The following is a 13978-nucleotide window of genomic DNA, read 5'->3' on the forward strand; positions in this document are numbered from 1 at the left end:
TGATGCAATACAAGCCGTGAGTGGTTACCTTGCCGGAACCTTCCTGGCAGCTGAGATACCCAGCAGGCAGGTTGGCCGCCACGGGGATGTGACACTCGTTCATGATGACGCGGCCGTCTTTCAGCAAAGGAAGCCAGGCGTAACCCACTGAGAAAGAACCAGGAATGTAAAGTGTTTCCCAGTGACGTAGTAAATCTCACGTAGACGACGCTACCTTGCGTTTCAACCTGCTCTCTCTTTTTCGTGCTGGCTTTGCTGTTGCTCTCGCAGCTGACGTGATAGAACGTGAAGAGCAGGTGGTGTTTCTCGTGAAGCTGTGTCGGAAGCTCAATCTTGAACTAGGATGAAAGCACCCACAAGTAAACATTTGCGGATTGGAAATAACATGAAATAGGACGCTTACCTCATCATAGAATTCAGGGTTATGCTGATGATGTAATACTGCTGCAAATGCGTTTTTAGTAAACAAAGGTCCTCCAGGCCGCCCATAGATGCACTGTGGAATGATAGCAATGTCTGGTTAAAGCTTCTGGTCGCACTTCGAGGAGCTTTTTCAGGATACGGTTACCTTTAGTGGTAAAGCATCTTCATCATCTGAGTCCATGAACTCGATGCACACAGCTAAGTTCCTCGCCTTTGGTTAAACGACAACAATTGTTCCGGTTAATCACAAAAAATACAACATGAGGGAAAACAGATTGTGTTATATATAAGTTATTAATTTATCTCTATTTATGTGTCATGGTGCTGCTCCTAACGACATTTCAGTCACAAGAGAAGAAGATAAAGCCAGAGAGATCAGGGGTGTCCAAAATGTGGCCCTGGAGAAATGTGCAGCTCCCAGCTGCTTTTATTGGCCTCCATCACATTATAAAAATATAATTTAACAAAAAAAAACCCTGAAAAACAGCATTAATATTATAGGAATAAAGTCAAAATATTAAAAGAAACATGTTAGTTAAGTCTTCATATTATGTAAAACAAAAAAGTTATAATTTTGGGAAATTTAGATTGCAGATAAAGTAACGTTCTGAGAATATACACAAAATATTACAGAATTGAGACAATTTACAAGAAGAAAGTTGAAATGGTTGGTTAAAAAAAACAGCCGTAATTGTACAAGAATATAATTTTTTACAAGAAAAAAAATCATCTTCTAACCACAAAAAAGTCAAAATTTTTGGAGAATAAAATCACAATATTATGAGCAAAAATAATACAATTAAAGTAAAAATATTAAAGACAAAAAAATTGTGGTGATATTATGAGAAACAAACTATTTGGGAGGAAAATGTTATAATATTATGGGAATTAAGTCAAAATATTCTGGGCAAAAAGTCGTAATACCAAACAATTTTTTACAAGAAAAAAAATCATCTTCTAACCACAAAAAAAGTCACAATTTTAGGAGAACAAAATCATAATATTCTGAGGAATAATAATACAATTAAAGTAAAAATATTAAAGACAAAAAAATTGTGGTGATATTATGAGAAACAAACTATTTTGGGGGAAAATGTTATAATATTATGGGAATTAAGTCAAAATATTCAGGGCAAAAAGTCGTAATACCAAACATAATTTTTTAGAAGAAAAAAATCATCTTGTAACCTATTTTGGACACCCCTGCTTTGTATCATTCAATTCATGTGCGTCACAAAATACATGTACATTATTGTGGCCACTAGATGTCGCCAAAGAAGGCTGTAGAAAGTTAAATGACATACAATACATAAGTCACATAGCCCAGCCAAACACTGCAAAAAGGTGTGTTAAAGAGCTTGGGATACCTTTGCAAAGGACTTCTGTCCGTCATACTTCAAGTGCTTGGGGTAGACGTAGAAGTGATTGTTGTAGATGGTGAAGGGTTGGGAGCATTTGGCGATGTATGGCACAAACTCCTCCACTTCAAAGAAGATGCTGCTTTTCTCGCTCACATCCAGCTGCTTCACGGGAATGTAGGACGAAGAAATGCAATCTGTGACGCGACAAAAATCACATCAATAAACAGCAGGCAGGAGAAACCATGGCAAGACAAGCTGAGTGAGACCTTACTGGTTAAGTCGGGGGCGACGTTATCGATGGTGACGTCGATGTTTCCCAGGATGACGGGAAGCTTTGCCATCTTCTCTGGCCTGGAATGAAATAACTGTTAAAGATGTCTGCTGTCATAAACACTGAATGGAAGGCATCGATCGGGGTGTTTAACAAGCTGAAGGAACATTTTATTTATGTTAGCAATGGGCGGCTTTCCAAAAGGTGCCCGGTGCGTACTTCCTGAAGTCAGCCAGCAGTTTGAGCATGTCGTCATTGCACAGCTTGTTGCTGTCCTGTCTGTACAGCGGCGAGAAGCGGGCGCTTTTGTCCAGCGTCCCTGAAGCGTCTTTGAACAGCGGCCTGCAACAAACATAACTGACTGTTAGTGCATTCTGCAAAAAATATAAATCATGTTGATATTTTTTAAACCTTCTCAGAAGTCATATCGTGTATAGTTCAAGGAAAAACATACATCTGAGCTTTGTGTTTTACAGTACTTGACAAAGCACATTTACTAATATTAACTTCATGTTTTTTTGGACAAAATATTTAAACTTCCTTCTTAATTAATATTTGTAAATTTTCGCCTCAGCCTCATAATATCTTAAGTTTTTCCCAACCTAATTTTCAAAAAATTCCAACTTTCTTTGTTTTTCATATTTTTTTTGGGACGTTTTCCAAATATTTCAACTTCCTTCTTAATTAATATTTGAAAATTTTTGCCTCATCCTCATAATATCTTAACTTTTTCCCAACCTAATTTTCAAAAAATTCCAACTTTCTTGGTTTTTCATACTATTCCAACCTTATTTTTTTTTCTTTATTAAATTTTAAATAAAAAAAAAAATGTTTTCTTTATTATTTCACCTCTATGCTACTTTTTTCTCTTAATATTTTGGCTTTATTCTTGGAAAATGATAGCTGGTGTTCATTTTTGTTGTTGGTGGTTTTTTTTTCTGTGTTTCACAACTTTATTTTGTTTTGTTTCTCATAATATTACCATAAAAAAATATTGTTTTTGTAATATAATAATAATAATAATAATAAAACTCGAAACTACTAAAATTACATAATCTTTCCTTGTAATATTACAGATTTATTGGTGTAAAATTGCAACATTTTTTTTCTCATTACAACACACATTTTCTCTTAATATTTTTTACTTTATTCTTGTATAATGTATTTTTTTGATTTTCAAACAATTTCAACTTTCTTTTTGTTAATTCATTATGACTTATTCAATATTGTAACTTTTTGAATTAAATTACAACTTTATCAGTTATTTTGTTTTCCCCATCATATTAGCACTTAAAAAAAACACGTCTTTGAAATTTCATGTCTTTAAAGGGACTTTAAAGACATATTTCTTTCCCTTTTCTGTACATTATAACACAAGAAAACGAGTTACTATGGGCTAGCTAACAATGGACGTCATGGGAAATACCTATTTTGATGCTAAAGCAAAAAAAAAAAAAAAAAAAAAAAACAACCATTCCATTTACATTACAACCGACTTGACTATTATTAACCACGCTATAATGATATTATCATTTAGGAAGCTAACATGAAAAACTATATATGGCGGACTAACACGTCTCGCTAAACGATCGCTTCGGCGTCATTCACAGACGGAAGAGTGGATAGCGAGCTCTGAATTAGTACGTGTTGTCGCTTATTGTTGACGAAAATAGCATAAGTATGTGTATTAATGCAGAAAAAAGTTTGGGTAATGTTTTAAATAATCAAAATATGGCAAGACACTGTAAGTATTCCATGTTATCATCAGTGTTAACGTAACATGGATATCAAACCATGCAATGTAGTCGAAATAGGTGTGTCCCAATGACAGCATTGTAAGCTACCTCGTATTAACTCAGAACTGCACTTTGCATACCCCTGACTAAATGTATTATGATATTTTGAAAATAATATAGAGCCAATATAATCTCTTTTGGGAAGATTTTCTGCAAAATTTTGGAGGATACAACTGCAGAAGGGCGGCACGGCGGTCCAGTGGTTAGTGCGCAGACCTCACAGCTAGGAGACTAGGGTTCAATTCCCACCCTCGGCCATCTCTGTGTGGAGTTTGCATGTTCTCCCCGTGCATGCGTGGGTTTTCTCTGGGTACTCCGGCTTCCTCCCACATGCTAGGTTAATTGGCCACTCCAAATTGTCCATAGGTATGAATGTGAGTGTGAATGGTTGTTTGTCTATATGTGCCCTGTGATTGGCTGGCCACCAGTCCAGGGTGTACCCCGCCTCTCGCCCGAAGACAGCTGGGATAGGCTCCAGCACCCCCCGCGACCCTCGTGAGGAAAAAAGCGGTAGAAAATGAATGAATGAATGAACAACTGCAGAACCTGCAGGAGGGTCTTAGTTCTACATTAGTTCACCCCAAAGGTGTTTTAAGGTCAGGACTCTGTGGGACCCAGTGGAGCTCATACACATAAACGGGTTTACCTTGCTGCCCAAGCGAAAGGCATCCTGTACTGGCCTAAGCGGCTGCACGCCAGCTTTGCGTTTTTTAGGACCTTCTGAGCCACCTAGTAAAAAAAAACATGAAAATAATATTAATATTTTCTGAAGATGGACATTTATGTGTTTGGTCAGGATAAGGTCTCACGTGGACCAGACCTTGGTGGAGTCGGAACTCTTCATGTAAGGCTCGGCACAGTGGTTGATTCCCCCCTGCAGCACCTTCTCAATGCGAGCCACTAGGAAGATATCAGGATGGGGGCATGTGACCGAGAACACTCCCTGTCCAGAATTACAGACAAAATTACGTTACGTTGGCAATGACTTCATTTTTGTTTCATGTTGTTTTTACCTGTCGGGGATAACGTAAGACTGTCTCCGGGACCCCGTGCTCCAAGCGTGGACCTTCAGGGCAAGCGTCTCCGCCTCCGTTTATATACTGACTGTCATAATTGGGCATCATGCCCCTGACAGATGGATGGTTGAGGTCCACGTGGAAGTCAGACGAGATCTTCCTTCCATTCTGGATGTCGAACAGCGACAGAGTGACGTAGAACGGTTCCACCTGAAGAAGCAAGCATGCGTACGATAACACCGCTCCACCGACTTGTGTTTTATTGGGGAGGGGAAAAAGTACAACGTTTACATTGGTTGTGGGCCCCTCCTCGTTTTCAGCCACGCAGCTTTGCAGATTAAACGAGAGGTCGTTGCAGTTCACCAGCACACGCTTGCCAAACTTCTCTTCAAACTGCTTCACATCTGGTTCGATTCCGGAGAAGTCCAGTTTCTAAAAAAAGAGTACAAGACAATGTGTCAGGTGTACTGCGTGTGTACCAGTACAAGTACTGTGTCGTACTAGCGCGTGTAGAGATATCATAAGGGAATGACTCTACCTGTGTGTCAGGGTCAAGAATGAACAGCTTCAGTCTCGTCTCGTTCCTCATCCTTGATTCGATATCTCTTGCGCTCTAAACAAAAAAAATACAAAAGAAAACATAATTACATAATAATAATTAATATAATATAATAATTTTTGTTATTTTTATTTTTTAAATAAAATATTTTTAAAAAAATACAAAAGAAAGCATAATTACATAATAATAATTTATAGAACATTATAATAATTTATTTTTAAAATATTTTTATTATTAATAAATACTTTTTAAGAATTAAAAAAAAATCATATTTGTTTTAATTTGGTCAATTAAATTACTATTTGTATAAAAATATGAAAAAACAAAAGAAAACATAATTACATAATAATTATTTTTTTAAATGTTTTTTTAATAAAATATAAAAAATGCAAAAGAAAACATAATTGCATAATAATAATTTATAAAATATAATAATAATAATTAATTTTTTAAAATATTTTTATTATTAATTAATACTTTTTAAGAATAAAAAAAATCATATTTGTTTTAATTTGGTCAATTTAATTACTATTTGTATAAAAATATGAACAAATATTTACTTATTATTTATAAAGACAAAGACAAATAATAAATAGTACAATAATAGTAAAATAAGATAAGACTTACATAAGATTTAAAATAGTGCTGTCAAATGATCACCATAAAAAAATCTGTTTCATTCTAATATATATAATATATATATAATTGCTGTGGATTAATTCTAATTAATCATGATCTAATTCCTTTTAAATCAACATTAGTCGTTTCATTTTGCATGAGCAAGCGGACACATTAGCTGGCAGAATCCCAGACTAAATATGCTTAATGTTAATGCGGTATTCATGTAAATTGCTATGGATTAATTACAATTAATCACAGTTAAATGTCATTCACTTTTAATTAATATCACTGCAGAGATTTTCCGTCAGGACATTTTTGGCCACATCTGGAAATGTGTTGCATTTACGTTTTACATTTTCAGCTTCCAAGCGTGAACGATTCACTCGTCAAAAACATCACTTCCACTTCCACACAGGGTCTGCAGTGCTAAACTAAATCTGAGAGTGAAAGTGGGCTTGACAAGGTGACCTGTGTCATACCTGAAAACTGTCCATGCTGCCAGAGGAACTGTCTGACTTTCCGAGATCATCATCTAGGAAAAACAAACAAACATGTATCACTAAGGGCACATATAGACAAACAACCATTCACACTCACATTCATACCTATGGACAATTTGGAGTCGCTAATTAACCTAGCATGTTTTTGGAATGTGGGAGGAAACCGGAGTACCCGGAGAAAACCCACGCATGCACGGGGAGAACATGCAAACTCCACACAGAGATGGCCGAGGGTGGAATTGAACTCAGTTCTCCTAGCTGTGAGGCCTGTGTGCGAACCACTCGTCCGCCGTGCAGCTTATTTAGGGAATTTTTTTAGGAATCATACAAAAAATGTGGTGTACTAAAAACAAGGTCTGATTGTATTTTTCAAAATGGCAAATTACTGGTACATTTTTGTTCTTCCTCAGGACAAATTTGGGCACAAATTCTCATGAAAAAATGAATCTTCAGCAAACTTGGGTGTACAAAAACTGAGGTCTGAATGTATTTACAATTATCAATTAAACTGCATAAAATTTGTTGTAAATTTTCAATCTACGTCAAGCTAAATTTTAAATTTTTGGAATTTTTGATATCTCAAGCGCCACTATGTCTACACTCTGTTATTATTATTATTTTGCATTCTTTTCTTCATGTAAAACTCAAATTATTGTAAAATAATTATACTTTTTTGTTTTTTGTTCATATTTTGGTCGTCTGCAACTAATTAATTGTGTTGACATTATATTGTGAGTATATTTATTTTATATAAACATATAATACGTAGGGCGGCACGGTGGACGAGTGGTTAGCGCGCAAACCTCACAGCTAGGAGGACCAGGGTTCGACTCCACCTTTGGTCATCTCTGTGTGGAGTTTGAATGTTCTCCCCGTGGGTTTTCTCCGGGTACTCCGGTTTCCTCCCACATTCCAAAAAACATGCTAGGTTAATTGGCGACTCCAATGTGAGTGTGAATGGTTGTTTGTCTACTATATGTGCCCTGTGATTGGCTGGCGACCAGTCCAGGGTGTACCCCGCCGCGGTAGAAAATGAATGAATGAATGAATATAATACGTAATGTACAGTTAAACGTATAGAAGGACAACAAGAAGTGGATGCCCACCATCATGGATGTCTCCATTCCTCTTTTCCTGCATGGCGATCTCAAAGCTGCTGTGCAGGATCTTGTTGAGGGTGTTGATCCAGTCCTCCATCTCCCCTTCGCTGTCTGCAGCCAGCAGGTAGGTGCTCTTATCCTGCATCTTCAGCTCAAAAGCAAACCTCCGAACTTTGTTGTTCTGCAATCACAAATGTATGTTTAGTAGGTTTGGATGTCAGGTCAGATGTCAGATTTCGAAGTATGCTTTTTTTCCTCTCCAAAGCTAACATCATCCAATCTTATCTCAGCACATCTTGATTCAGTTCAAGGCTAACGTCATCACCGTCGCTAGGCAACAAAACATCAACATGTTCATTTAAAATTGCTACAGTTTTTCATTTTACTACAGTGATGGTGATAGTAATGATGATAATAGTGGTCATTGTTATTAGTAATATTGTTGTTATTATTACTTGTGTCACTGTTATTCAGGCCCAAGCACCAAAGCGTGAAAAGCTCTCTTGAAGACACTGTTTTTATTGTCACAATTTGTATATTTCAGGGATCCTAATCACAAAAGAATAGCCCCTGCCAAATTTTCAGGCGTTGTCGTGAAATGTGAAATGGAGGTGGAGAGGATGCACAAAAAGAAGAATTCATATTAAAAGTAATAATAATAAAAAATAAACTGCTGACTTGGCTTGCTTTAATTTAATTTAATTTAATTTAATTTAATTTAATTTAATTTAATTTAATTTAATTTAATTTAATTTAATTTAATTTAATTTAATTTAATTTAATTTAATTTAATTTAATTTAATTTAATTTAATTTAATTTAATTTAATTTAATTTAATTTAATTTAATTTCATTCTATGTCATTCTGAAATTTACCTGAAATATTTATTAATGTTATAATATTATATATTATATAATATATAATAACAATATTATTATGTTTTCTTAAATTTGCATTAAATTATTTAATGTTAATATTGATTAATTAATTATTTTAATATTATTTAATAAATTATTTTTGTACATATATTAGTATTATTTTATTTAATTGTGTTCTACGTATTCAGTTATTAGTGATGGTTATTATATATGATAAATTATTATAGTTAAGGTAAGGTAAGGTAAGGTAAGGTAAGGTAAGGTAAGGTAAGGTAAGGTAAGGTAAAGTTTGCAAGTGCATCAGGCCTGGTGAAAATGTTATATTTCAGGGGTACTGATCACAAACAAAATAGCCCCTGCCAAACTTTCAGGGATTGTTGTGAAATGTGGTGGAAAGGATGCACAAAATAAAAATTCATATTAAAAAAGTAACAACAAAAAACTGCTGACTTGGCTGCATTTGTTAAAGTAAGCAACACAATCTAGAAAAAACCTAAAAAGAGATAATTACTTTGCAATCATCCGTGGATTGGACCGTTCTCAAATCCAAAGCAGTGATTGTAAAATCGTGTGATGAGAGAGTGGGAGTGGGAGTGGGAGCAGAGGGGAGAACGTTGGCTATGATATACAGAATGGCTGAATAAACATGGAGGAGTGTTTAAACTTCCATAACAGACTTAATGATCTGATACAGCAGGTGGACGCTGTGACTTCATCTCCCAGCATGACTCCTACTTTCCATCGTGCCTTGATGAGTTATTGATGTGGTTGAATTTATCCTACGGTATATTTGGCGGGAGCAGATCCAGCCTCCAGTATGATGTCACTCCAGATGCTGTTGCAGCTCCGTACTGTAAAAACATCTGCAGGTTCTCATTCTTTTGGGGGATTTTCAATATGTTGCCCAATTGTAAGGCTGCTTGTACGAAACTTACTCAGGATTTGGTTTTGTTTTTCATTCCTGATTTATTATTATTACTAATGTTACACTTTGCACTTGCACTTGCATTTTTCAGAGGCAATAAAGGATAAATTCAAACATCAGCAGTTATTTTTTCCAAGAATAAAGTCATCATATTAAAAGAAAAAAATAAAAACAAGGTTGCAATATCGCATAGAGTAATATTATTGTAATATTATTAGAAACAAACAAAACAACATATCAAGTTGTGATGTTTGGTAAATTAGTTATGTGATGGAAATATTGTGGGAATAAGTAATCATAAATAATTCCTAAGTAGAAAGTTGAAATAGTTGAAAAAAACACAGACAACTACAAAAATGGACAAAAAAAAGAGCTGTCATTTAGGACGATTAAGAAAAAGAAAAAACTTGAAAAAAGTTGCAATTTTTCAGAGAATAAACTCATAATTTGATGATGACATTTTTTTTCATTTTCGTACTTAGAGTTGAAATTAATGATTTTTTAAAAATAGTTTTACTACTATGAGAAAAAATAAAAAAAACAAGAACGTTATACTTGGCAAAATATTCTGGGAATTAACTCATAATTAAGAGGAGAAAATTTACAAGAAAAAAAAATTAATAATTGAAAATTAAAAAAAACAACAGCAGAAATTAATAAATAAAATAATAAATAATAAAATAAAAATAATAAATAAATAAAAATAAAAAGCAATAAAGTCAACATTTTTAATGAAAAAGTTTTTCCCAGAATAAACTTGTAATATTATGAAGACAAATAATTTTAGTAGTAAGGGCAGAAATTAAATAATAAATAATAATTATTAGTATAATTAGTATTAAAATTATAATATAATAATAATAATAAATATAAAAATAAATAAATAAATAAATAAATAATATATATATATATATATATATATATATATATATATATATATATATATATATATATATATATATATATATATATATATATATATATATATATATATATATATATATATATATATATATATATATATATATATATATATATATATATATATATATATATATATATATATATATATATATATATATATATATATAAATATATCAGAAAGGCAGGAAGTGAACAAATGTAACAGTTACTGATTATGAACGTACCAGATGGAGGGGTAGGATTTAATAAGCTTTGCTTCTTCCTACTCCTTTTGGACATGTGGAACTGTGAACTGATTATGGGATGCACTCAATTGTAATCTGATGCATGTTCAAATGGAATTAAACCATTACCATAAATATTATTGGCATAAAGTCAAAATATGACATGAAGGAAATAAGTCGGAAATAAATAGCAAAAATGGGAAAAAAAATACATTTTTGTGTAAGATCCAAATGACACCAAAAGAGGATTCCCATCACGGTCTAGGAACGGAACTCCTATGTACAGTATGTATGTAGACGATGTATATACATATATATCTGGGCCTCCATGCAGACGCTAGCATGTGGCAATGATTGCCAAGAGGTTGCGTGGAAGTGCGGCCTCAGCATTCACCTTGTTTTACCAGTCGGCAGTAAAGTGCTATAAACGTTTCTGCTCAGGTCCCCAGACACGAACGAGCAGTTTAAGAGACTTATATAACTTGTAGCGGGCCGGGCATCAGACTCTGGGCAATTAGCTTTGAACTTTAGCCTGCTTTATTTGCAGCAAAGTGGAAAACACATCAGGAGTGATGACCGTGTTTGCTGGCAGTTGCACGCCGCGCTGCCACAGCTGCTGAGTTCAGGGTCACGGTGGTTTCACAGATGGAAACGGCGGAATTCTTACCTGAACCACGCCCATGCAGGAGTCCAAGAAAATGGTTCCTTTGGGTTCTTTGGATATTTTCTCGTCCTTGTAGAAGTTCAAGTTGTAAGAGCCGTCTCCCAGTTGAGTCAGATGGAAATACCTTCTCTTGAACGACTAATGAAATCAAAACAAACAACATAGTCTGCTTTAGCTTTTGCTAACATGAATTTATCATGTTTTTAGATGTGAATTCATGCTAAACCAAGGAATGAACAGCCGTGGGAAGGCTAATTTAAACCATTCAGTGATGTGTAATGAGATTGGGAGCTCGGTGAACTTTGTTACCATTAAACGGCTATGTTAATTTTCGCAGGGGGTGCCGGAGCCCATCCGAGCTGTCTTCGGGCGAGAGGCGGGGCACACCCTGGACTGGTCGCCAGCCAATCACAGGGCACATATAGACAAACAACCATTCACACTCACATTCATACCTATGGACAATTTGGAGTTGCCAATTAACCTAGCATGTTTTTGGAATGTGGGAGGAAACCATCACATGCACGAGGAGAACATGCAAACTCCACACAGAGATGGCTGAGTGTGGAATCGAACTCGGGTCTCCTAGCTGTGAGGCCTGCCCTGGTCCATCCACATATTTATTAATACAACATCTTATTAGGTGCAGTATAGCCGTCTCCTATTTATCTTACCTTCTAAATACAGCTTTTACCATTATTAGAGACCTCAAGACATTAAATAACACCCCTACAGTAATCTTTATACTAATATTGCCCAATATAATAAACATAATAAAAGGAAATGAGAATATGTAAGTAATGTATGTATATATATAACACATATATATATATATACATACCTATGGATAATTTGGAGTCGCCAATTAACCTAGCATGTTTTTGGAATGTGGGAGGAAACCGGAGAACCCGGAGAAAACCCACTCATGCACGGGGAGAACATGCAAACTCCACACAGAGATGGCCGAGGGTGGAACTGAACCCTGGTTTCCTAGCTGTGAGGTCTGCTTGCTAACCACTCGACCACCGTGCCGCTCCTAGCTGAATAACTGTTAAACTTAAAACTCCGGAAAATACAAGCCACATTTTATTGAAAATGTTGAGTAAAAATCAGAGGAGAAGACTTCGTAAGACCTTGTTTTACTTTATTATAGCATTATTATTATTATAGCATTATTATCTTTATTTAGGCACTCATTCAGTCTGTAGAGTTGTAAAAGAATATCTTACTCACCCTCATAGTAACACTGATGGCACTGTTCATGTTGCCTTTATAGAGCCAACCATGTTTGGTGATCCCGTCCTTCTGGGATCCAAGGGAGGCTGTATCCTGCAGGAGACATGAACTATGAGATATAGATCTAAGTCTACAGTCTAAGTCTATGTAGAAAGAATAATATTTCATAAGAACATTCTATCATGGCAAAGAACCGCCTTTCTGGTGTCTGGCTTGGAGACTCCACACAGTCCAATGTGGTGTGTGTGTGTGTGAAGAAGTCCAAACAAGCAGAAGGAGAACATTCAACAAACTCTGCGTGTGAGCCCAAATAAATAGTGAGATCTTTGCATTTGTGACGTATCATCTCATCATCTTGGTTTCATCGTCTGCTTGTGAGGAGAGGCAGTGAGAAACACTATGACCTTTGCCGACAGGCATTCCTCAAGGTACGCCCATGGAGATTCTTAAAGATACAGTACACCAGGGGTGTCCAAAGTGCCACCCGAGGGCCATTTGCGGCTAACAAGGCATTTCAAAAAAGTTGTAATATTATGAGAAACAAAACAGGGTAAAATTTAGATTTTTTGCAACATTAGGTTGGAGAAAAGTTATATTATTATATGAATGCAGTCAAAATATTATAGGAATAGCGTCATAAGAAAAGTTAAATTTGTTGGAAAAAAAACAGCTGCAATTTTTGGAAGAATGGAGGCAAAATATTAAGAAAAAAGTTTGTAGTCCAATAAAAAAAAGTTGCAATTTTATGTGAATAACCTCACAATATTATGAGGGAAAATAAAGTAATTTTAGTGGCATGGAGTTGGAATATTAAAGAAAAAATATGTGAAGTCAAAACACAACAAAATAAAGTTGTATTTTTGGAAAATCAGCTTGGAAAAAAGTTAGAATATGAGGGGAATAATGTCAAAATATTATGGGAATACCATGATAATATTATCAGAAACAAAACAAAATAAAATCATGATTTTCTTTGCAACATTAGGTTGGAGAAAAAGTATATTATTAAATGAATACAGTCAAAATATTAAAAGAATAGTCATAATATTACAATAAGAAAACTTGCAAGAAAAAAAACAGCTGCATTTTTTATAAGAATGGAGGCAAAATATTAAGAGAAAATGTTTGTAGTCTAACAAAAAAAGGTTGTAATTTTAAGAGAATAAACCCACAATATTATGAGGGAAAATAAAATAATGTTAGTGGCATGGAGTTGGAACATTAGAAAAAATATGTGAAGACGTCATACATTTATAAGTCAAAACACAACAAAAATAAAGTTGCATTTTTTGGAAAATTAGCTTGGAAAAGAGTTAGAATATGAGGAGAATAATGTCAAAATATTATCGGAATACCATGATAATATTATGAGAAACAAAACAAAATAAAATTGTGATTTTTTTTTCAACATTTGGTTGGGGAAAAGTTTTATAATTATATGAATAGTCAAAATATTATAGGAATAGCATCATAATATTAC

At 34.6% G+C, this 13978-nt stretch overlaps 1 protein-coding gene across 5 annotated transcripts in view; it reads right to left on the reverse strand.

Annotated features, from left to right (window-relative positions):
* LOC131136350 (dedicator of cytokinesis protein 9-like) overlaps nt 1-13978 on the reverse strand; it is a 99372-nt gene that overhangs the window by 29837 nt on the left and 55557 nt on the right. For all 5 annotated transcript variants that reach the window (XM_058083111.1, XM_058083109.1, XM_058083106.1 and 2 more), the window contains exons 6-21: nt 12496-12591; nt 11266-11400; nt 7654-7828; nt 6527-6579; nt 5406-5480; nt 5159-5299; nt 4865-5077; nt 4672-4794; nt 4498-4580; nt 2275-2397; nt 2056-2135; nt 1791-1978; nt 569-634; nt 404-496; nt 215-338; nt 29-147 (exon numbers count right to left, since the gene is read on the reverse strand). In XM_058083111.1, the coding sequence (XP_057939094.1) occupies nt 29-147; nt 215-338; nt 404-496; nt 569-634; nt 1791-1978; nt 2056-2135; nt 2275-2397; nt 4498-4580; nt 4672-4794; nt 4865-5077; nt 5159-5299; nt 5406-5480; nt 6527-6579; nt 7654-7828; nt 11266-11400; nt 12496-12591 (1887 nt within the window). The remainder of the gene's footprint in view (nt 1-28; nt 148-214; nt 339-403; nt 497-568; nt 635-1790; nt 1979-2055; nt 2136-2274; nt 2398-4497; nt 4581-4671; nt 4795-4864; nt 5078-5158; nt 5300-5405; nt 5481-6526; nt 6580-7653; nt 7829-11265; nt 11401-12495; nt 12592-13978) is intronic.

Source organism: Doryrhamphus excisus, chromosome 9, assembly GCF_030265055.1.
Source record: "Doryrhamphus excisus isolate RoL2022-K1 chromosome 9, RoL_Dexc_1.0, whole genome shotgun sequence".
NCBI classification, from domain to species: Eukaryota; Metazoa; Chordata; class Actinopteri; order Syngnathiformes; family Syngnathidae; genus Doryrhamphus; species Doryrhamphus excisus.